General features: G+C 42.7%; 1 protein-coding gene across 1 annotated transcript; it reads right to left on the reverse strand.

Annotated features, from left to right (window-relative positions):
* Window positions 1-5,633: 5,633 nt before the first annotated feature.
* tmem175 (transmembrane protein 175) lies at window positions 5,634-21,119 on the reverse strand. Its single transcript, XM_056293392.1, has 10 exons — window positions 20,880-21,119; window positions 20,554-20,592; window positions 20,372-20,469; window positions 20,215-20,266; window positions 19,748-19,783; window positions 19,032-19,115; window positions 17,757-17,921; window positions 14,188-14,266; window positions 8,418-8,553; window positions 5,634-6,309 (listed from the first exon to the last, which is right to left on the reverse strand). Exons 1-10 carry the CDS (start codon window positions 21,075-21,077, stop codon window positions 5,634-5,636), a joined length of 1,563 nt encoding a protein of 520 aa, XP_056149367.1. The 5' UTR covers window positions 21,078-21,119.
* Between the last annotated feature and the right edge of the window lie 3,274 nt (window positions 21,120-24,393).

A 24,393-nucleotide genomic window follows, 5' to 3' on the forward strand; every position in this document is an offset into this window, starting at 1 on the left:
CTGGGTCGTGGTCACTGCTACTGAGGGTTTGCAGTGGGTGATTTTTTTTTTCTTTTACTTGGGAGAGAGATGTGAAAATGACACTGCTTCCTCGAGCCACGTAACCAGTGATTTTAGTTTGCACTACACTTGGAAGGGGTTGGGCGCACAAGACCACTCCACAACGGCTCCGATATTTTTGGATCCATCGTTTGATGAACTGTTCAAGAACACAACAGAGAAGCAACGTTTTAGACTTTGTTGTACACAAAAATCACTGAAGGTTGTAAAGTTGATTTGGAAGTAGTTTACATCATAGTGACTTGTTGTTGCGGTGCGAGATACATTATAGATTTGTGTGTACATAGACTCTATATAGATATAAATGAGCAGATGTTCTGGAAAGTGGTTTCATCTCCTAGCAATATTTTAATCTTATGCAATTGGTACATTTTAATCTTTAAAGACACAGGTTAGATTTCTGTGTTTCTCTGAATTGAATAATCTGTGGTTTAAGAGGCATTTCTAGTGATTCATGTGTGAAACCGTCAGATGAACTAGACCTCCGGTTCACAACACCAGTCCTCGGGACCCCCCCAAGCTCTGCAGCTTTTCATGTTACTGCCATGATGTTCACCTATCCTGCCAGTCTCTGCCTGCCTGGGAAGATGGCTGGTTTACCTGGCAGAACGGAAAATCTGCAGGACTACGGGGGTCCCGTGGATGCGAGTTCAGACATGCCGAATTCAACAGTCCTGTAGCAAGTTGCACGTCAAACCCTCCAGAGATGTTTACCAAAGCACCGTCTGATTTACAACCACTTCCTTCACTTTTCCTTATGCAAGCGCTGTGGCCCAGTCCCAAAAAGGTGTTTATGTCTCGCTCCTGTGTCTACGTGGCTCCCCAGCTCTGAGGAGATGGAGGAGGAAAGACAGAGAGAGAGAGAGAGACATCTGTTTGGAATGGAGACCAGAGCTCCAAGTGCTATTGCAGCACAAGCCCGTGCAATGTGTGTCACTTTATTCCGTCCTGTCTCTGTTCACTGTTGGGACACGGATGTAATGGTTTACTCGTCCATGTCATTACTTTCACTTTTACTCTTGGAAGTCCGTGTTGCGGGGATTCCCCACAATTTTAGAATTGAATGGGCTGTTGGGTGGATGTGTTGGGACCAGCTGTGCTGTACTGTTTAACTGTAAGCTCACTGCTCTCTGGCAAAACTACGACTCTGCTCTCAAGCCTGACCAGTACACCGCCCTTTAGGTTGCAGAGCTCGCCATCCGACGTGCACACCTCGGTACCCGCATGAAGTGCTCTAAATGAACTCCATCTGACCAAAACAAAACATAGAGGAGATATTAGCATAGAAACAATGTGGGATAAATTCCAGTCAAAGAATAAAAACTCCTTTAAAATTAGTTCTGCAGATTAGATCTAATTTATAAGCGTGCTGGTCTAAATGATAAGGTTTTATATATATATATATATATATATATATATATATATATATATATATATATATATATATATATATATATATATGATGTTTGTTACAAGAGCATAGTGACAGACAGCGAAGCTAGTGCTGGTAACCCAGTTGTCAAGTAATTATGCACTGTTTATGTTGGGTTGCATGTCTTTTTTTTTTAATTTATCAATTTGTGTATATTTTCAGATTGATTTGTGTTACGCAGAGTTGTTTTCTAACGAGATATCTATAGCTTTTGGAGTAGAAAGATTGAATTATAGAAATTGTATTGAAAAATTATATTGTTAATATATGGGCAATACAAAGAGTGATATGTAAACCACATATATTGATATAATTACTAGGGATATATTGAAGTTGTATACTGTATGAAGGTGAATAAAGTTTTGTTTTTTTTTTTTTTTATTAAACTGTCTTAACATTTTCTTAACCTGGTTCAGTTTTATGATAGAGAGCAGTGAGAAAGGTGTCATTGAAAAACAAGGCAACAACAATCCATCTAAACCTAAATTCATTTACACAAATGAATCCAAACAAAGGCTTTAAAGTGTGTTGCACATCAGAGAGGCAACAGATTTATTCACAGAACGGTTACTCAGTGCACACGACAAACTGACTTCAACAGAAACATATTTAAAGTGTTACAGAGCTACAGTCATCTGAACAGGCTGCCTGATGGAATGTGAGCGGTTGCTAGTGGTTACCAGGGCGGCCATGTTGGAAGAGACACCATACAGAACTTAGATCCTAATTCCAGACAAAACAAAATCAGCCTTTTTTAATCCGTGGCTGTTAGGTGTTTGTGTTGCACTTGTAACGTCGTGCATGATGAGAGCACCTTTTCTTTCGGGGATGAGGTTTTTTGTTTTTTGTTTAAGACCCCCCCCCCCTTTTCTCCCTAGTTGTACCTGGCCACTTACCCCCACTCTTCTGAGCCGCCACTATCTCTGCTTCACCCCCTCTGCTGATTCAGGGAGGGCTGCAGCCTACCACATCCCTCCTTCGATACATGTGGAGTCGCCAGCTGCTTCTTTTCACATGACAGTGAAGAGTTTCACCAGGGGGACGTAGCATGTGGGAGGATCACGCTATTCCTCCCAGGAGGTGCTATTGCAGCGACCAGGACACATACCCACATCTGGCTCCCCACCCGCACACGGCCAATTGTCTGTAGGGACGCCCGACCAAGCCGGCAACAATAGACTGCTACGACGCCCGGACGCCCCTTTGTTTTATTTTTTTGATTTCATCATCTTCCAAGATGGTTGTGTCCACAACTATTCCAAAGGTTCCTTGTGTTATTTAAGTGAATGGCACATTTTATTCATTTAGTCAACAATAAAAATACATGCTAAATACATCCAGCATTAAAGCAGAAATGACAGGTTGCAGTCACTGACAGAAAAGTAGTCCCTCTGGGAAAGTGCACCAACTTTTTTGATCCCCTTTCTGTAAAAATAAATTGTCTATTGCTGAGAGAATGGATGGATTCATTCTAAAGGCTACAGGATAATAATAGTTTGACCAGACTATTCAAAAGAGGATTTTAAAGAAATACTAAAACTCAACATTGCTAAAACTAAAAACAATAGCGCTACGCAGTTCTTCCCTTTTAAACACTGAGTTCATCATGTTTTGCAAACAGCAGAGGGAAAAGGGTGTAACTGGATTTTTGGAGACAATTTAGTGCAAAAAAAAAAGAGAAAGTCACCTGTTCAAGTCCATCTGAAATTATTCAACAGTTCAATACACTGAAAATGTGACGCTCCATTGGGTGTCACACAAATTCATCTTGTCACAAACATCAACTTATATCCTAAAACTAGTGCAACCAACAGAAATATAAATTTTTTATGGCCATACCCCTATAATAGGTGTGAGAAGTGCTGGGCCAGGGCTGGTCCCGTCCCCCTCTAAAAACATCACTCCTCTTAAAGAAGGGTTTGAGGCATTTCAGAGAGAAGGCATAAATATCAAGATGTATATCCTATATTGTCAAAAGTTTTACAATTACCAACATACTATTTTTAGCCATGTTGTCCAGCCCTACAAAGGATTTGTTCTAATTCACTCTTAGTTCCAACTTCTACTGAATGAGAGTAAAAACAATGAGATCAAATTACTCCTGACAGAGGAGGACCCTGCCTGAGGAGCCAAGAGACCATTCAGAAGGTCAGCAGAGGAGTGGGAGTGAGACCAGAGGGCTGCTTGTTCGAAGCCCAGTTGGGAAAATGAGGGTGGGGGATGAGACAGCTACTGTTAAAGGATTATTCCACTTTTTTACAGCCTGGCTCTTCTTTTCATAGATTCTGCACATCAGCTGTGATGTTTTACTTACCGGCTTCATGTTGGATACGGGACCATCGCTGGACTCAGCTTTACAATTGCATCTTATCAGGCAACTGAACATGAACATGAGCCTTAAACCAGTGCTTTCAACAGTAACAACAACAAAACAATGGTGTCTTTGTTTGATTATTTATGACTTCTCAATTGCACTGGCCAGGAAATTTAATAGTCTATCGATGATGACTACCTACGGTAGGTCCATCTATCCATTTTCCAAGCGGCTTATCCTAATTAGGGTCATGGGGACACCGGAGCCTATCCCAGCAGTCATTAAGCGACAGGTGGGGAGACACCCTGGACAGGCCGCCAGGCCATCACAGGGCCGACACATTCACACCTAGGGACAATTTAGTACAGCCGATTCACCTGACCTACATGTCTTCGGACTGTGGGAGGAAACCGGAGCACCCAGAGAAAACCTACCACAGACACAGACAGAACATGCAAACGCCACACAGGAGGACCTGGGATGACCCCCAAGGTTAGATAACCCTGGGGTTCGAACCCAGGACATTCTTGTTGTGAGGCAACAGCGCTAACCACTGGGCTACCCCCCTATGGTAGGTAAGATGGCCTTTTTGTAAGTTGAACCAGGAAGTAACTCAGCAATGTGATGGAACATTGTTTATAATAGTGGACATTTCGGGTTAGAACTTTGAACTCGTTATTTCATTTTCATTTTCAAATAGATGGTTGAGATAATTTGGTTAAATTGGACACATCTGACTTGTGTGTCGAATTGCCCCATAAGACACAGCTGTAAAAAGGTGTCCAGCAATCATCACTCATAAAACCTCTGCAATGAAGCCAGTGAGTGAAATGATATAACTGATACGCATGATGGCAAAAACTGTGAACATAAGAGCCAGAATGTTTAAAAAAAAAAAAAAAAAAAGGAATTTCCCTTTAACGTGCCTTTGAGCCAGACACCTGACTCCAACCTGGTCCAGTGGCACTGCTCCGCGGTAGAGAAGCTAGAGGCATAAGGCTGGACGGACTTATGAATGTCTACAAATCAGTAAGTAGAAAATAAGTTTGATCAATCTTCCCTACACTAGAGCAATGTCACCTGTCACCTTCTTTACACAGGAGACGTCATGTTTGTAATCCAGCACCACACAGGCCAGATTTAAACCAGTGATCAATATTGTGGATCAGTTTGTAAGCAAACTATCGTCCATATTCTTCCGCTGGAATAATATGACTTCCCATGAGTTTTGAAAACATCTCAAATTAGACAGGGGGATGGGGGGACGCAATACTTCCAGAAAAGGACACAAAATTGAGACTTTACCTATTCATGGGTAAGCAAAGAAAAGAAAAAACTTGGATTTCATTGTCAACCAATTGTAACAGCTTACTTTTGAGCATTTCCATGATGTCCTTTGTGATCAGTAAATGTGATTACATTAAAGATTGCTGATTACGCAGTAATTAAAACAAATGTTAGTGTACTGCTCAAGTTATAGGAAAATAAAATTAGTGGAAAGGCTTTGGCTGTCACCATTATATATGTATCTGTCACCATCCTCGTCCAATCTGTGCTGTGTTCTGCCGTTTACCCAACACAATAAAGGCCATGTCCACTGTCCAATACCATCCACTGATTCATGAAAAACCCTTAACTAAGCTTAAACTTGATATTTTTTCAAGTTCTTCTCAAGGATCATTTCAACCTTCAGTGCTCTTGATCGATCTGAATATAATTCCACTGGAATCTACCCGTTAACCCTTGTGGAGGCCGCACATATTTGCAATGCCTTCTTTGTGTCATTTATCTGTCTTTGCCAAGGCCGCACACCTCTCTGCTCAGCAGCTAGGTGACAAGTGCGTTAAAGGGCATCCTGGTCTCCTCCTCCTCCTCCTCCTCTAGAGCAGTCGTTGGGTCAGCCCTGTGAGGACAGAAAACGAGCCGCAGCAGCAATAACCCGACACGGACCAACAGCCTCAACACCAGAAACGCAAAAGGCACTGTGATCTCCATTAGGTGGAAAATGGGGGCGCTAAATTTACTCAGAATACATGTGAGGAAAAAGGTCCCTAGCGCTACACACGGGTACAGCGCCAGCTTGGCGAGCATGAACACGTGCTCGCGCCCGCCGTATCTTACGTACGGGTGCAGTGTTTCCTGTTCACTATAAAGTGCAACCACCCAGATGGCGAGCTGGAATATGCCCGCGAAGAAGATGATGACGCAGCTTATCTGAATGGCCTCCAGCTCATTGCGGGAGTTGCGCGGGAACTCGTGCGTGAGCTGGTAGGCCAGCGGCAGACCGCCAACAAAGGCCAGGGAGAAGGTGTTGAGGAGGCCCATGAAGCGCGTGGTCTTGGTGACATGGAGGAAGAGGGAGTGGTGGACGAACCAGAGGAGGCCAACTGTGGCAAAGGAGCCAAAGTAGGCCAGGTACTCCGGGCCGTAGTCCTGCAGCGCCGCAATCAGACAGCCGTTGTACAGCCTCTCCACCACTGACGGGTCCGGGACGTTGTCCTCACTGAAGGTAATGGCAGAGGATGAAAAAAGGTGGTTAAGTTAGAACATTTGTCTGCCATCATGTGCCTTTGAGAGCAGTGAGCTGGCATGTTTTAATTGAGGTCAGCTAGTTTAGTTTTAAACATCATCTCTAGTGCTCAAAAGTTGTTTTTCCAACTAGCCCCATATGTGACCAATCTATTCATAACCTTCTGTGACTCTGGGATGGGGTCACATAAGCTTACCATAGGCAGCAATAACCTATACCATTGTCAAGGTATCATTGTCCCCATGGTCTCTTCATTGCAACCGGGTGAAATATTCTTTAAATCCAATATTTCAATAGCAATTGTTTTTGATTTCTGAATTTGAAGATTGCTCCGTCTGCTGCACTTCTTACACAACTCTACCTTACACTAAGGAACAGCGAAGGTCAAAGATGGTGCTGTGGGCGTTCGGGTAGCGTATCGGTATTCCATTGCCTACCAACACGGGGATCGGCAGTTCGAATCCCCGTGTTACATCCGGCTTAGTCGGGCGTCCCTACAGACAAACTGGCCGTGTCTGCGAGTGGGAAGCCGGATGTAGGTATGTGTCATGGTCACTGCACTCGCACCTTCTTTGGTCGGTCGAGGCGCCTGTTCAGGGGGGAGGGGGAATAGCGCGCTATGTCCACCTGGTGAAACTCCTCACTGTCAGGTGAAAAGAAGCGGCTGGTGACTCCACATGTATCGGAGGAGGCATGTGGTAGTCTGCAGCCCTCCCCGGATTGGCAGAGGGGGTGGAGCAGCAACCAGGACGCCTCAGAAGAGTTGGGTAATTGGCCAAGTACAATTGGGGAGAAAAGGGGGGGGGCTGTTGCTGTTACGTTACCATAACTTGCAGCGTAGAAGTGCAGCAGATGGAGCCATCTTCAAACTCCAAATCATTTTTTCAACATTATGTAAAGGCATATATCATATTGTGCATGCTCATACTTGAAAAAGGAGAGGTCCTAGGCAGTTTTTAAAAAGGCATAGCTGGACAAAGAACCTTCCACATCCTTGCTCCATGCAAAATTCAAACTTTATTAGCAAAGCTTTCAGTCAGACAGCTTTGTCGGGGCTGATGAAGATCCCTGACCACAAGCGTGATAAAATAAAAGCTAGCTTTTTGAGATGGATTCCTAGCATGCGATAGTTGTCCCATAATCAAGGTATAGATCAGAAATAATAAGACTTCATATGTTTGGTTGGAGGGAAAATATGAAAACCATTGCCCCTCAATGGCCTGAATGGAGACCACCTGGTTAGAAGTCCCTTAGTATTTCCCTCAACTCAATGCATTGCCTCACATCTCACACCATGGTCACACTTCATCTGAAACACCTTTATGTCACCATAAAGTCACTGCATATTTACAGAGAAGAACACGGCCCTTAAAGATAATTTGATGAAATTGATAAGCTGTAGTTTTCCCACTGTAAATTGTTCATATTTTCATTGCAACTTTGATTCACCCATTAAATATTTCCATTAACCATCCATCCATCCATCCATTATCCAAACCGCTTATCCTGCTCTCAGGGTCGCGGGGATGCTGGAGCCTATCCCAGTAGTCACTGGGCGGCAGGCAGGGAGACGTCACCCTGGACAGGCCGCCAGGCCATCACATGGCCAACACACACACACACACACCTAGGGACAATTTAGTATGGCCGATTCACCTGACCTACATGTCTTTGGACTGTGGGAGGAAACCGGAGCACCCGGAGGAAACCCACGCGGACACGGGGAGAACATGCAAACTCCACACAGAGGACAACCCGGGACGACTCCCAAGGTTGGACTACCACTGCGCCACTGTGCTACTTCCAGTAACCAAACATTACATAAAAGTTTGGACTACACCTACAGCAAAAACAGATCCAACACACTTGTACTACAGTCTGATGGCAAAATGGCCATCAGAAAAGGACACATTTAAAAACCTTGTTAGATATTAACTCTCATCAACTGGTTGCTTATGTTACACTGCAGTGTGCCTCTAGCTCACAGGAGTAGCTCGTTAAGCTGTCTGCTCTGTCTAACACTCATCCACACATCCATCCATCTGACCAACTGGGAGAGAGAAAAAAAAAATTAAACGCACCATATGTCCAGGATGAGCAGCGTGGCTACGATGGCAAAAACTCCGTCACTGAAAGCCTCCACCCGTTCCTTGCTGAGTGGTTCATTAGGGTGGTAGGTGTAGAACAACATGGAGTCAGGGGTCTCCTCCACCTGGCCTACAGTAAACAGATTTTGTCTTGTGTGATGTGTGATGTGGCATTCTGTGTTTATCTTTGCTGGTTTGACAGCGATGCAACATTAAGTCATGGTGTCCCCCAAGTACCCATAATCCCCATAGTCATAGTATAGAACAGTGGTTCCCCACCCTCTTTGTCCCCAAGCCCCCGTCCAAGGTAATATTCCAGGGTCCCCCAAAGGAGACATGGTTTCTGTCTGCCTATCATTATTGTAATTCCAGCTGTACACACTCCCATGCAGCTAGTCAAGCTTATTCCATCTAGCCCCATAAAATGCATGAAAGTGATTTCATAAACATTTGTAGTAATCCTCAAATATTTACAAAGCAATAATCCTTATTTTCTTTTTTTCCTGTTCCTAACAAACATGTACCAGTAAAAATGCAGCAGATCTCAACCAGTGATGGGCTAGTTCAAAGATGGAGGAAAATAAGAGATACAGGAGCAGTTCTCTTTTCTCTGCTTTTGATTGTGCCATTTGACAAAGTCAAGTCAATTTTATTTCTGTAGCCCATTATCACAAATTACAAAGTGGGCTTTACAGCAACACAACATCCTGTCCTTAGACCCTCGCATCGGATAAGGAGCTACTCCCTAAAAAACCGTTTAACCGAGAGAAAAAATAGGATGAAACCTCAGGGAGAGCAACAGAGGAGGGATCTCTCTCCCAACATGGACAATGCAATGGATGTTGTGTTTACACAATTTACATAATACAACACTGAAAAAGGATAACAGAATTATAATGGAATTATAAAATATATGAAGAACATACATATGCATGAATGAGAGGGAGGACAGTGGAATGATGAGGATGCAAGGAGTAAAAGTGATGAAGGCGTACGAGTTTAAATACTTGGGGTCAACTGTCCAAAGTAACCGGGAGTGCAGAAGAGAGGTGAGGAAGAGAGTGCAGGCAGGGTGGAGTGGGTGGAGAAGAGTGTCAGGAGTCACTTGCGACAGAAGGGTACCAGCATGAGTTAAAGGGAAGGTTTTGGTTCTTTTTCATTTCGAACGTTAAAAAAAACTAAAATATATAATAAAAAATAATAGAAAAAATCAAAACAAGCAAACGATATCATCAAACATTTGTTTCAAATCTTTAAAAGGAGTAGGCAGAAGTTAAAAACTTTTCTAGTCCCTTTTTCTATTTTAATATTTCAACAGTGAACTGTGTGATTTAAATGAAAACTCAATCATCTACCACCAGTGGCCATGATGTCTAGTAAACCAAACAAAGATAATTCATTCACATATTATTTTGAAAGAGTCTTTTAAATTTGATTATTGATTCACATGTTTTCATTTCATCACTGCAATTGTTCCATATCTTGACACCTTAAACGTACATTTTCCTCTCAGGTCACAATTACTTTCCCTCAACTGGAACAGCCCCTGGATACTGCTGGGTACTTTATGATTTAACACTTTGTACACGATTTGAGCAGTTTTAAAGTCCACCAGATCTTTGAATTTTAGTGTTTTTAGTTTGATAAAGAGTTGGTTTGTTGGTTCTCTGCAGTTGGCTTCGTTTACTATCCTTATGGCTCTTTTTTGAATAATGAAGATTGAACCGGTGTTGGTTTTATATGTGTTCCCCCACACTTCCACACAGTAGGTGATGTATGGAAGTATGAGCAAACAGTACAAGGTGTAAAGTGAAGCTTGATTTAGAAGATCTTTGACTTTGAATAGTATTGCAATTGATTTGGGTACGTTGGCCTTGGTGTAATTTATATGTGGTTTCCAACATAATTTATTGTCCACTATTACCCCTAGAAATTTAATTTCAGTCACTCTTTTTATTTCTACATTGTTAATCATGAGTTTATGTTTGAGTTAATTTTACAGTTACCAAAGATTTGGTACTGCCGATCAGTTATACCTGTGTTGAGTGTTACCCTTCGGCATGAAAAATGCCCCAACAACCTTCCAAAGGTTGATGAACACAATTATAGCAGGGTTAGCCAATGTGGTAACCTACACTGACGATGTTGTTGTGTATAGCTCGTCATGGACGGATCACGTTGTACATATTGATCAGCTTTTTGAGAGATTGGAAGCCGCTGGCTGTGCCCTGGTTGTGAATCTCCCTAATTGTGAGTTTGGAAAGGCCCAAGTCACTTACCTAGGCCACTTAGTAAGGAGAGGATCAGTGAGACCTAGACAGGCTAAGGTATAGGCAATTGCGGATCCCCCCACTCCCACAACAAAAAGGCAGTTAATGCGCTTACTCAGGATGGGTGGATTTTACTGGTGTTTTGTACTCAACTTCGCCGATGAGGTAGCTCCCCTAACCAACCTCTTGAAGACAGATGTAAAGTCTGTGTTGATGCCAGAGTGTCAAAGTGCAGTAGAAAAGGTGAAGGCTATCTTGTCATGCGAACCGGTGCTAAAGGCCCCTGATTTCCCTGTTCCATTCAGGCTGTTAACTGATGCTTCAGACCTAGGAATTCGGGCTGTCCTTCTGCAAGCAGATTCACAAGGAATGGAGAAACCCATAGCCTATTACTCTAAAAAGTCGAACCATCATCAGCAGCGCTATTCAACCATCGAAAGGAGGCATTAGCCCTGGTATTAGCCATATAGCACTTTGAGTTCTACTTGGCAGGTAGTCAGCAGGAGCTGTTGGTTTATACAGACCATAACACTCTTGTCTTCATCGAGAAGTTTAAAGGGAAGAACCAGAGGCTATTTAGGTGCAGTTTGGTGTTACAACCCTACAACCTCGTGATCCAACACCTGCCGAGGAAGCTGAATGTCACGTCGGACACTTTGTCCAGAGGGTGAACCTCGCAGGCAGTACCCAGGATAGTTTGGTGAAGGAAAGCTGCTCTCGTAAAGGCAGGGGACCAATTTATTAAGGTAATGACCGATAGGACTAGCGGTCTTTGAACAGAGTTCATTACCTATACTGTCATTATATATGGGCCTTGGTGCCATAGATAAACCAGCTAATTATGGTAAACTTCGCCTAATCTCTTCATGTAGATATTTGTCTATAGTGTTAGATTTGTCTCTAAAAGACTTGTAGTTTAGGTCTCCAGTAGGCAATTATGTAGTTCTAGTTTTAATGAAGGAATACCAGGAATTTTAAGAAAATTTATAAAATGCTTAACTATAAAAGGGTAAAAAAGGTGAGAGAGGGGGGAAAAAATCTTTGCATATGTATCTTTTGGGGGGTTTTGTTGTTGTTGTTTTTTTCTCTTATAAGGGGGAAGGACTGTTACAGATATGTTTTGGGGTCTTTCTTTCCCCTTCCGTTCTATCTTTTGTACAGAGCTGATTATACGCATGAGATGCCACAGCTATGCGTATTACTATGTGTTGTATGCTGTGTGACCCCTGGGAGATTTACCCCAAAACAAAAACAAAACTACAAATCCCAGCGCAGCAGGGTTCCTGAGTGTGACATCACGTCCTGCCAATTAATTTGGCGGGAATGGCTGATTTATAATTTGTCCGGCAGGCTAGGTTAGTGGACTGTATGGCACACACTCGGGGGAAGGAACAGCGTTTCTACACACCTCTGTCGCCACTACATACAAACTTGAACACCATCTACAACGAACAGGACTGACCGCTCACGGGAGTTGGGAATGCATTCTTCGGACCACTGAGGGGGTGCCGAACCGGCTCACGGCCGCAGTGACGGTAAGCACAGCTGCCAGTTTGCTCGCCTCTGTTTTCATATCAGCTCTGTATTTGGGTGTTTCTCTCCATTTCACGTTGTGCGACTGCAGTGGCAAGTTCCGGTTGTGTGCTTGTCAAGGCTGTACCATAACATGACGCACGTGAGTAGAATTAAATACCTGGCAGAGAAAAAAAATGTAACCTTTCACTTTTGTGTATATGTGTAACGACCACGGATGCCTAGACTCGCTGGCCCTTGGCTAACAAGTCGGACCTTTTAGTCGACTGGTTAGCGCAGTCGCCCATGGTGGGGGCTATCTGGGTTTGATTCCTGGCTGCGGTGGCTTCCCGGCTGCCCTCTGAATTCGTTACGATATAAGTGATGGTGAGGAGGAAGAGTTATTTGGGGACAAAATGGCCGCCCCACATCGCTCACCTTTCTCAAAATATGGCTGCGTTGGATTCCCGATTGCCCCCTGAATTCGCTACATATTGTAACGACCAAGAATAAGTAGACTCGCTTGGTGCTTAGCTAACGGGTCGGACCCTTTAGTCGACTGGTTAACGTAGTCGCCCGTGGTGCGGGAGATCTGAGTTCGCGTCCCGGCTGCGGCGGTTCCCAGGCTGCCCCCCGAATTCGCTACGTGATAGTGGCGGAATAAGTGATCGTGGCGCGGAAGACGTAGTTCGGGACAAGATGGCCGCCTCGCATTGCTCACTTGGTCAAAGTTGGCCTGTTTGCAGTCACGTGATTCCGATGACGCGCGAGATTCGGATGGAGGGCAGGAAGTGAACGAGATGGAGCTACTTTAGCCGGTACTGTGCTAGTTTAGACGATATTATGAGAGAAAGGTATAAACAGAAAATAGGATATGTTGGACATGATCCTTATGTTATGAAGAGTGAGTTTTATTTTTTTTGACGAAGCGGTCACAGCACACACGCGCGTTATCCGACTCCGCTCTTCCCGACCGCAGACGACGGTTCGCAAGCCATTTTTTCCGGCGTTTTCGGTCAATTTCTTGCGCCCCCTCCCCATGACTAACAACTTCTGGTACTCCATAAAAACTCCTTGTGGTTTCTCAGTTAATGACGCCAAACATAGGCATTTCGAAAGTTTGTGACAGTGCTTCCTACGTAGAAAATCACTTCTGCCCTCCATCTGTAGTTCGTGACGTCATATGCAAACAACCTAGATGCAGGATTACGTCATCTTGACTTGCACTGAATTGTAAAGCCTTATGACAGCAAACTTCTTCAGGAATACATGGACATAGGAACCATTATATATATGCGTGTACGTGTGTTTCCTTCAAATGACAACCTTTTGAATTTTATCCACCGGACTTTTCCACACCTTGTAATTATTTCCTACTTGGAGGGCCTGACAGCAATCTCTGCATCTATTTCACTTACAGCGAGAAAACTTCACTGAAAGTACCAAACTCCCTTCAATCTGTTCCAAAAAACCTATAAACACAAGCACTGAAAGGAACCAAAAAATTGGGGGACTATCTACATTGAAAAACTATTAATTGGATTTTGTTCCTGGTACAGCCTGATGGAACTACCACACCAACAAAGTAAAGGCATCTTAACACAGGAAAATAACATTTGAAATGCTTTCTGCACAAGCTTAAATATTAACAGTGAATACCCCATTTTAGAATTAAAAGGAAATAACTAAAATGTTCAGCAATATCTCTATATCTTGTTCTGATTATTACTCCATTAGCAGCCATAAACATTGAGCAATTTAATTTCTGCACAATGCCAGCAGCATTTTAGAGACAAACACAAGACTACTCAGTATAATGGCTGCTAATGTAATGTAAGCCATGCAACACATATATAATGTTGAAAATCATGAATGTTGCCCTTTTATTTTACCATAGATGAAACAAATATTCATATTACCAACCTTTTTCTTGCTTGTCTAATGCTGCGCAACATGGAGTTTACAGGATTTCTGATGCTTACCGATTGCTTTGCTGCGACACCATTTCAAAGACTGGGAGATGTAGGGCAGAAAGATCACAACGGCCAACAGCACGTAGGACTGAGGACAAAAATGAACCAAGTGAGAAGAATGCCAACCAACCATTTTACACAGTGGAATGTGAAAACCAGGAGATGGAGCCAGAACTGTGGGCTTGTGACTGAAAAAACACCTGTTTGATTCCCTAACCCTAAATGCTACCTGTAAAATGTGAGATAATCTAGGTGTAGAAAGTGAATGAAAATCATTCTGCCCTCGCACAGAAACCAACATTGAAATACTCTTGACTGAATTATAAGACACTCCCCTGGTTGCTATTATGGGGAGCTGTGGCTACATGGGGCATTGAAAGTGGTGGTTATATTGAGCAGCTCCTAGTTGTAAATGGTTAACTGTGAAACAGGGCAGTGCTGAATAACACTGTTAAGTCAACAATTTAAACAAGTCTTAATTTTTCTCAACGTGCCAAAATTATACTTAGCTGACAGAGCATTCTCATGACATGTTTACATACGAACATACAGCGGGATCCAAAAGTCTGAGTCCTCTACCAACATCTGTTTTCATCATTCTTCAAAACCAAACAATTTTTTACACAGTTGATGACGCAAGCTTACATAAGTTTTACTAACACAAGTCAGATATTTTGCTATTAACACAGTCAACATTTCTCTTATTTGGTATGTCCACCCCTTGCCTTTATTGCAGTTTGTATTGTGTCTGGAATTGATTCTACAAGTTTTTGCAGGATTTGAGAATCCAAATTCTTCCAGCGCCCTTTGAGAGCATCCCAGAGGTTGTCTTGTGATGTTATAAAGGATAAATATGATTTGCCTTATCCCTTTTCAGATGTTCTCTGATGTTCAGTGGGGTTAAGGTCTGGTGACTATGGAGGGCCAGCAGTTGCATTAACTCTTAACGCAGCCAATGTCACCTCTCACCTCCTCCGCCCTACAATCAGAACTAAAAACTCTTGAGTTTTGATCTGTTAACAAAACTTGCTTCCAGAAATGTTGGTATGCTGTGGCCCCATGCTAACTGTTTCGACTAGTTCTGAGGTCAAAAAAGTGGTTTGAGGTCAAAGAAGTGGAAAATGGCAGCGCGAACTCACGTTTGTGGCGGCCTCCCCCAGTTCCGACTATGCAGTGTCTTTATCCATGTCTACGTCTGAGTTTGTGTCATCATGTGAAGAATTATGTCTGTGATCATCGATTTTTTTTTTTTTTTTTTTTTTTTGATGGCCAGGAGAGCTGGCATTGGATCGGCTGTGAGAGCTTGGTCTGCTGCGTCCTGTGGGCCAAGGGCCACAGCCCTGCCTGGAGCTGCGCCTGAAGAGGAAACACTGAGGGCGGTCTGACAGGACATGGATGCAGGGCAGGCTAAGCCAGCTGCTAACCCATGCAGACTGGCGGTTCCGATAACACTGAGGGCGGTCTGGCGGCGGCTTCGCCTGGTGTCAACTGTGCAGTGTTTTTGTCTGCATCTGTGTCATTGTGTGGAGTACAGGGGACGTGTATCAAATGTGTCTGGCTGGGAGAGCTAGCGTTGGATCAGCTGAGGGAGCCTGGTCTGCTGCGTCTGGTGGGCCCACGGACCACGGCCCCTGCCTGGAGCTGCACCCGAAGAGGAAACACCAAGGGCAGTCTGATTGGAAGTGGTGCAGGCTAGGCTAACTGCTAGCCCATGCAGACTGGCGGTTCCGACAGTCATCCTGGCTGGCGTTCGTTCTCTGGACAGTGAAATTTTTTGGACTGCGTTGCAAATTTACTGAATGGACTGTTGTTGACTTTTTTTTGTTGTTGCTTTGTTCACTCCATTTTTGTAAGTTTTTGGTGGTGTAATTTTTTGTCTCTTGAGTTGTACTGCTGTGGGCTGGGAGAAACAAAATTTTGTCTCTCTTGTGTATGAAAGTAAATGACTGAGATGACAAATTGTTTCTGATTTTTTTGGTTTGGAAACTGCTACTCTTCGATTATTTATTTTTGTTTTCACTGTAGCTTTATTAAGCACCATGGTGCATTCTTTGTTCAGTTGGCTTTGAATATTGGATACGGATGCTGTTCTATCTCAAACATTTTAGCTTGATATACTGGTCTTCAAATGGTGTGCTTGCTTCAGTTCTGCCTGATCTAGCTTTAGATGAATGTGACTTGGTTTCTGAAAAATTGCTGTAGGAACTTTCCGCCTAGCTTCAATTTTGGCGCTGGGACAGTCCATCACTACATTTGAACACTTTGACCTTTAATTATTTTACTAAGCTTTGCAGACATTGCAAACCAGTGCAAAAACGTTTAAGTGTCCTTTTTCAAGAATAATGCCCCTGCAGTTGCAATGATAACAGACTAAGGACCATATTAATTACATCAGTATCCTCCATTAGTTGTTATAAAACCAAAACAACTGTATTAAAAATTAGAGGAATAGAAAATGTAACAAATGCATGCACGGCAGATTGTAATACTGACTCTGTAAAGTAGGAAATGTTTCAGGTATATTTGACCGGTCATGAAAAAGTTGATTGTTTTTGTGTCATTGTTGTAATGCCACTAGGTGGCGCCATGCAGTCTGCTGGAAGAGCAGGCTCAATGATGAGAAACTCCACTGGTGTCGCTCCTCAGTACAGAGGGGACAACACATGAGCCAAATTCAACTTCTGCAGACAAGATTGGACTGGAAGGCTGTAAGTACAAACTGCAGCATAGAAAAATCAGTTTGTGTAATGGCCGACGATTCCAGTGCTTCAAGTCTTACTCGTCATGTAGTTTGAATGTGCTTAGCCCTGGTGATGTCGGAGCATTTAGACAAGCGATTCGTGGTAGAAAATGTTTTAATGAAGGCATTAATAAATTGATGATGAGGGAATTCTGCTTAAAAATGGACTTTCAAAGATGGATATCTAAGTCATAGGAGCTCTTAATGTTCAGTCGCAAGAATTGTTAGTTTATCATAATCCATCTTTCTAAATATATTTCTACCATGCGTTAACTTTTCCCTTCAATGAAAAATGAAATGAAGAAATGAAAGGAGATGGTGTGCAAATAAAATATTTAGATCTCAATTTCATACCATCCTTCCTCAAAACGTTTTTTTTTTTAATTGTATTGTGGCAGGATGAGGAAAAACACAGGAGACCAAGGCGAGTTTGATGTTTATTCCTCAACTCCAAAAACCAACTGCAGCAGGAACAACCCTGCCCCGGCGAGCCCGGGAACGTAAACCACGCCCCCAGCTCACAGTCCTGCTGGGTGAGAGGCATAGCCCCTAGTGTCCGCCACAGTATCAGTATTTTGTGATATTCCTGAATAACAAATATGATATGAGTAAAGATTTGTTACTTTTGGATGAATGATCAAAACAAAACACATGTTTGGAGTGAAGTCATACTTATGGATCCCACAGTAAGTAAAAGGAATTGGGGTTTACCATGGATTCACTTCATGTATGTGTTTTTATAATACTACCAAACCTGAAAATGACTCCAAAACGTCAAGCAGCTGAAAGTTTGGACTTTCTGAATGAAACCATAGAAGAAGAGAGTCTTTGCCCTTACCAGCTGAAAGAATATGAAGGAGAAGATGCTGGCAAAGAGGCACATGATGGGCACCCTCATGATGACCTTGAGGATGTGGTGTTTGTAGAAAGTCTGGTTCTCCGAGATCTGGATCTGCTCATTCAGGAGGAAAGGACGGCTGAACGCATACACCACAATCACCGCCTTGAGACGGAAAAGAGAGGACTATTTAGACCAGAATATGAGGAAACGGGTCACACCAGGAGGAGGGTTTAACATTGAAGGATTTGTTTTGAACTATGTATTCCACTTAGAAAAAAAATTGCTTTTGCTGATGAAATATGAAAAGAATTTTGACCAATACTGATGCACTTCAAAGACCTTTTGCTTCAACATGAGAACTCCTTCGTAAGAAAATCTCACCAAATGCTCACAACTTAAATTGTGACCATTGCCAGCTTTGCTTTAACACTGGCAATCTGGTTGAGTACATATACCATTTTTCTTTTATCGAAGACTGGCTGCCTCATTTCTAAATTAAAATATTTTGCTGATATGATACCACAGACTTTGAAAATTATGATAATAATGCATGACAACTAGCCAGTGCTACATCTAAAGGTAAAGTTATTGTAAAATTCCCACACTTTACAGCAAGGTTGTTGTACCACTGATTCTTCTTAATTTAAAAAAAAAAATCTTAATATATAATAAATAGTAATACTAATATAAATAATACAAATAAATGACAATATAAATAAGTTAACAAAAATTAAAAAAAACTTGAGCAACAGCTCGTCTTCTAGGAAGAATTGGTTTTATTTTTATGCCCCTCTCAGAAAGTACAAAGAATAGTTTGGTGATCAGATTAAATAGTTTAAGGTTCAAATACACCTGTGCTACCTACAATATTAGAGGAACAATTACTGGTAATGACAGATGCAGTACTAGATGATACTAGTACAAGAACCTGGTGCATCTCTAATGCCTACATATTGTTTTTGTTAAAAAAATCCGCCAATACATATAGGATATTATGTTGTACTTGCTGTGTCATGGTCCATAGCGGACATTCACACTGAAGACCAATGCAGACATGCTGATGTATTAATTCATGTACTAACCTAGTGGTGGTTACCATAGAGGACTGTAGGTTTTGCTGTGAGGAATCTAGTGACCCAACCTGAGGGTTGATTGTATGAGGGTGAGCATGTCATTAAGGCTATCGGGAGGGAACCTTGCCTGCATCACACACATTATGAATGTGACCCCTCTATTTGTATTCCTGGGCACTGGCTTCAGAGATATCCTTACCTGGATGAGTCCTATCACGATCACACAAGCACAGAAGAGCAAAATCCCCAGGATGTTCTGAGGGAAGGTTGCCATCAGGGAGAACTGCATAGGAATTTTATGTTAGAACCAAAATGGCACCAGTCAGAAGATCACTTACAGATATCCATAAAATCTGCAATGCACTTGACATAAAACAATAAAAATGATGGCTCTTCAACATGACCATATAATAGTAATGTGAAGCCTTGATCCCTGCATTTTATCACTTTCTCCTCTTTCTTTTTTTCAGCTATTGTTCCTTTAAGAAAAAATACCTCAGAATAATGTTTTGGACACGTTAAAAAAAACCTGTCAGAACATATTTATCATGCTCAATTGCTAGACATTATTGTGCCATCTCACAGCAAGTCATGCTTATAACACATTTTTGAAATAATCATACTGTAAGGTTGAATGTTATAATGTTGGACCACGAGAAGAAACGGTCAAAAGGGAAATATGTTTAAAAAAATGGCTACGGTCTGTCGAGATGCATGTCAGAGTTTCTGTTCCTTCTGTCTAGGGAACCCCTCAGCTTAGCACAACCCAAGCAGACAGAGTGCATTCTTGTTACAGGGCCTGGAGGAGGATTTTCAAGCATATGTGAGAGCTTCACTCCTACAGACGTTCAGACCTTTGAGCTGCCTTGTACTGTTGTGCCACTGAGTGCAGTTTTTATAGTGACTCAGACTCACCGTGTATGGTAGAAAGGTTATCAGCATCATGCAGGCCTATAACACAAACAAAAGCAGAACTGCAGTAAAGACCTTTCACCAGAAAGAACACAGCTTGGTTAAGAAGGACTAATCCTAGTTCAGTAACTAGCTCTCTGTGTAGCAGTCAACCAGAGAAATATAGGGGGCTGGGTAGTAATTGTAACACCCATGCTGTAGAAATGACTACATCTGTATAGAAGTGATACACAAGTTCTGAAGCAAGGAAGTGCCACTGAGGGTCTGGGCCTATGTAGACCCACATCTCAGATATTACATGAGCAAATGGGTTAGTGACAGCAGGGATATTATTGAGTTATTATTTGGTTATTAAGGGCCATCACATAATTTTTAAGAAATTAAATAATGCCCATGAAACACTCAGAAGGCTCAGCTGACATCACTATAACTATGTTACTGTGCTGTGCACTTGACATTGTGTGGCTTACCAGATTGAGAAGTGCAAGGCAGTCGTCGATTCTCACAATCACTTGAAATAACCTACGGAAAGCGGCACACAGTACATATAACGTATAACGACCTTGACAGCGGTGGCTTTAAAATATGGATGTGAAACAGATCCTGGCCCAAATGGTGATGACCAACCTGATATGGGCAGCCCATGCAACAGTGACTATCAGGAATGTCATTAAGTACACAGCGATCTTCGTCGTCAGTAGAAGCTGAACACTTTCTTTCAGCTCCTACAAAGCAAATAAACGTCGATATGGTTTAACACGTGTTCCTCCAAATATACAATACTGTATCACCTAGGCCTATGTACTAACCTCGTTGTCTTCCACTTTGGTATGCGCAACAGGCAATATCTGCAAATAGAATTGAAGGCGTATGAGAATAAGTAAAACTCGCAGGGAGGCAAACAATCGTGAGTGGCAAGAATCATTTTATTTACGACTTCGTCTCGTTTCTGCTGACCGCACAGGCCCCTGTTACACAGTCTCCCCATTTCTAACACAGACACGTCCAGTGCTGCAGGGATAGTGGGACTGCATTCGCATAGCGAATAAGCATACTTAAATGTAAGGACCTCTATATGTTGGTTAAAGTTCCTTTTTTGTTCCAAGTCAGAAGCGCTGCCAGTCAGTCGCCTTACCATGACGGTGGCTATGATGGAGATAAGCGCATCGCTGTATGCGAGTAGCCGGTGGGAGGACTGCGTACTGCTGCGGCCGTCCGCCTCAGACGGACTGGCGCTCTCCATGAAGGAGGAGGCATGGCTCCTCGTCCTTTTCTTCTCCATGTCCTCGGCTACATGATGCTCGATAATCTCACTGTCGTCGTTTTCCCCCATGACAGCAGGGCAGCTCACGATTGAGAGGAGGGAGAGGGCGGAGCAGGTGACATGCACGCCGCGGCTTGTTTGCAAACAGCTGAAACGACAGCTGACTTCCGGGGAGGCCGGATGCAGTGTGTTGTTTTCCTGCTTTGACGCAGTGCATTTGACCAAGCTGTGATTGGTAACGATCCGGGCACCGTGGAAATTAGAGCCAGCCGTATAAAACGCAGCCACTTGAGCTTGTCCACATACTACCAGATTTGTGAAGCTATCGCATCTTTAGTGACGCATGCGCAACTAACCCTTACGGAAGAGTTTGAAAGAGCCGGGGAACGCTGGCCTGTTATTAAATTATAATACAATATTGTAAAACTAGCACGTAACACAACAACCATAACAACAAAAACAGCAGTAAGTTCAAGATTGCATTGTCCGGGAAAGAAAATGGGTTTAGTATGCAAACTGGGCGTAAACTATCGTGATGTCCTAAATCGCTGATGTTTATCACATGCCTCCCATTGCTCTGTTTCGATCAAAGTTGTTCCCATTTTCCTGAATTTTATTCGGTCTAAAAAATGTCTATGTCCATTTAATATTTATTATTGTATAAGTCATGAAGTTTATTGTACCAGTCTGACCTACTTGAAAGTATACTTTGCACCTAGTATGGGACACATTTTTAATAGATTGAGCAAAAACGCAGGCCTGCGACTAGTGGCCCATCAGCGACTTATATCGGCGTGTACAATAGAAATCGAAGGAGGGCATCCTACAGATTTTTATTGCTAGAAATAAGCATTAAATGTATAGGATGACCAAGTTGTGCGTGTGACAGGGGACAGAGAAACTAGTGTAAACTACGGTTACACTAGGAAACGTGGACGCCGTCGTGCTGAATTGAAGCGATATCATTTTTTCGGCCAAGAGGGGGCAGTAGTGTTACATGTGCTATTTAACTTGAGAGCGTATGGCTAGATACCTGCCGCTGGACTGCAAAACGGACTAAACGTTTGCATTAAACGTTATCGCCTCCCATAAATTACCTACCGACTATGATAGCGGATTTTAGCCTTTATGTTTTGTGCGAGCAAAAGGCAAAATGTACATTTTTTTGGCATGCTAAACCCAGCACAGCAGGCTCGTTTAGGTGGAGGGGGCCGGGGGGGGGGTGTCACTCCCTTCTTATCAGCCAATACCACATCTCCAAACTCTTAAGAAGAGTGCAGAGGAAAAGAGTCGATCATTGTTAAACTTTTACATTTCAATCAAGTTTAAATACAAAGCTGCAGAGTTGGCGATAACGTGTTTGTTTATTCAGTTATAAACCAGTTCAGTCAAGCAAAGACGACAGAGGCCCTGGTCAGGTGAGCACAGTGAGGCGTAGTGCGCACCTTTACCGCTAGAGGCTGCCATTTATTGCAACAAAGCTGTCGCTTACGACGTAAGGGGGAACTTTTGTATATCACAAAGTTAATTATTCAACACAACTATTGAGTCAGAGCTACACTTTTAGTGCTGAGTTGAGAGTGTGTTTATTCTAAAGGTACAGCATCTGAAAATGGCATGCATACTTGACAGACAATGACCGCTGCTATGAGAGCACAACTCATTGTACAATACTGTTGGCGTTATCAACAAGTAAGCCACAGTAGTCGCAGCTTTTTAGAGGATGTAAACACCAGTGTTTTCTCTGAAAATCAATTAATAAGCAATAGAAACATTTTTGGGATAAGCGCCTCTAAAGATGATGTAACCAGAGGCAATATGCCACTCCATACGTGGTTGCTGCACTTAGCTCCATCACAGTTACTGCTCAGACAGATCCTGTATGCTGTTCGTTTTTTTAAATTAAAAGGAATGTAGTTGTCTAACTAGCTAGTTGAGAGACAACATGTTTTTGAGTTATTTTAATATGACACATGAATTGTTTTCAGCATTGTGGCCTAATGTGAGATGGATATGTGTTGAATATGGAGGAGGAACTTGCACAGTGGATGCCTGGAGAGGTGTGTGAAGCTTCCCCTGCCTCTCTCCTTACTAAAATCTACCACTTCTCCTCTCTTAGCTTTCTACAATTCTTTTCTTCATAACCCAGGGCTTCTCAAAGTCTGGACCTCGGTCCGCATCCGGACCGAAAGGCAAGTCAACCCGGACCCAGCCCATACCACGTGTTATGCCTACAACATGTTATGAAGTGTAATGTTTTCTATTTTGTGAAGTCTTGCTGTTGAGTTCATGCATTAACGGTACACCGAAGAATTTGCTTTGGGGGTGGTGTGAAGCTTTTATTGCGTTTACGGTAACGTAACGAGTTTAGTTGTCGTAAACTCGAGTAGCCCTGTCTTCCCTTCACCTGGTTCACTGTCTCTCCTCTGCTCTGCTGTGTGTGTGTGTGGGGGGGATGAGCCCACCCTCATTGAAACACACAGAGGAAAGGAGACAAACTAGCGTGACTATAAATGACAGTAATGAGTAGCCTACTGGTACATGAGTTTTCTTTAGGGTTAGAGCCAATCAAAGGCAGAGTAGGGCGGGTCTTCAACTACTTGACTGTATGTTGTTTGAAAGTTATAACATCACCTTCTTAAAATAATGGCCTGAGTCATATTTTCAAGTTTTTCAAAAAACAGAATAAACTGAAATAAATATAGAACATATGATATTTCTTAATCATTTCACACAAAAAGGTTATGACAATATATGACTATTGACCAACTTTTTGTGTGAAATGATTAAGATATGTCATATAGTCTATATTTGTTTCAGTTTATTCTGTTTTTTGAAAAACTTGAAAATATTACTTAGGCCATTATTTTAAGAAGGTGAGTGAGTTGATTGAATGTTCTTTTGTTATTGCCAGTTGTTCCAGGCCTCTGACCTTAAATAAAAATCAGATGCGGACCAATGAGTAGTAAGTTTGATAACCCCTGTTATAACCTTACTGAAGGCTGAGCCCCAGGTGAGGCGCTGTGAGCGGGGTGGAGGTGGGGGATGTGGTGGGTCTGGGGTCTGACTCTAGTCCAGCCATGGCCAAATCTATCTTCTCTGCCCGTAAGGCTCAGCAGTTTAACACAATGCCTGAGGCTAAACCTTCTGCTACCCCTAATGATATATCAAGACGCCAGGCTACTTCTTCCCATTGACCCTCATTACTGTTGGCACCAGAAATCTCTGAAGCTACCACAGATTCAAGCAGATGAGCCTTGCAAAGGGATTTCCTGAAGAAAGTTGATGTATGCCTTGTTCCTCAGACAAAGGTGTGTTCAGTAATGATGTCTCAGGCCTTGAAGCCTCCCACAGAACAGCTAGCAGAACTTTTGAAATTCAGCAA

This window comes from Lampris incognitus, chromosome 1 (genome assembly GCF_029633865.1).
Source record: "Lampris incognitus isolate fLamInc1 chromosome 1, fLamInc1.hap2, whole genome shotgun sequence".
In the NCBI taxonomy this organism is placed as follows: domain Eukaryota; kingdom Metazoa; phylum Chordata; class Actinopteri; order Lampriformes; family Lampridae; genus Lampris; species Lampris incognitus.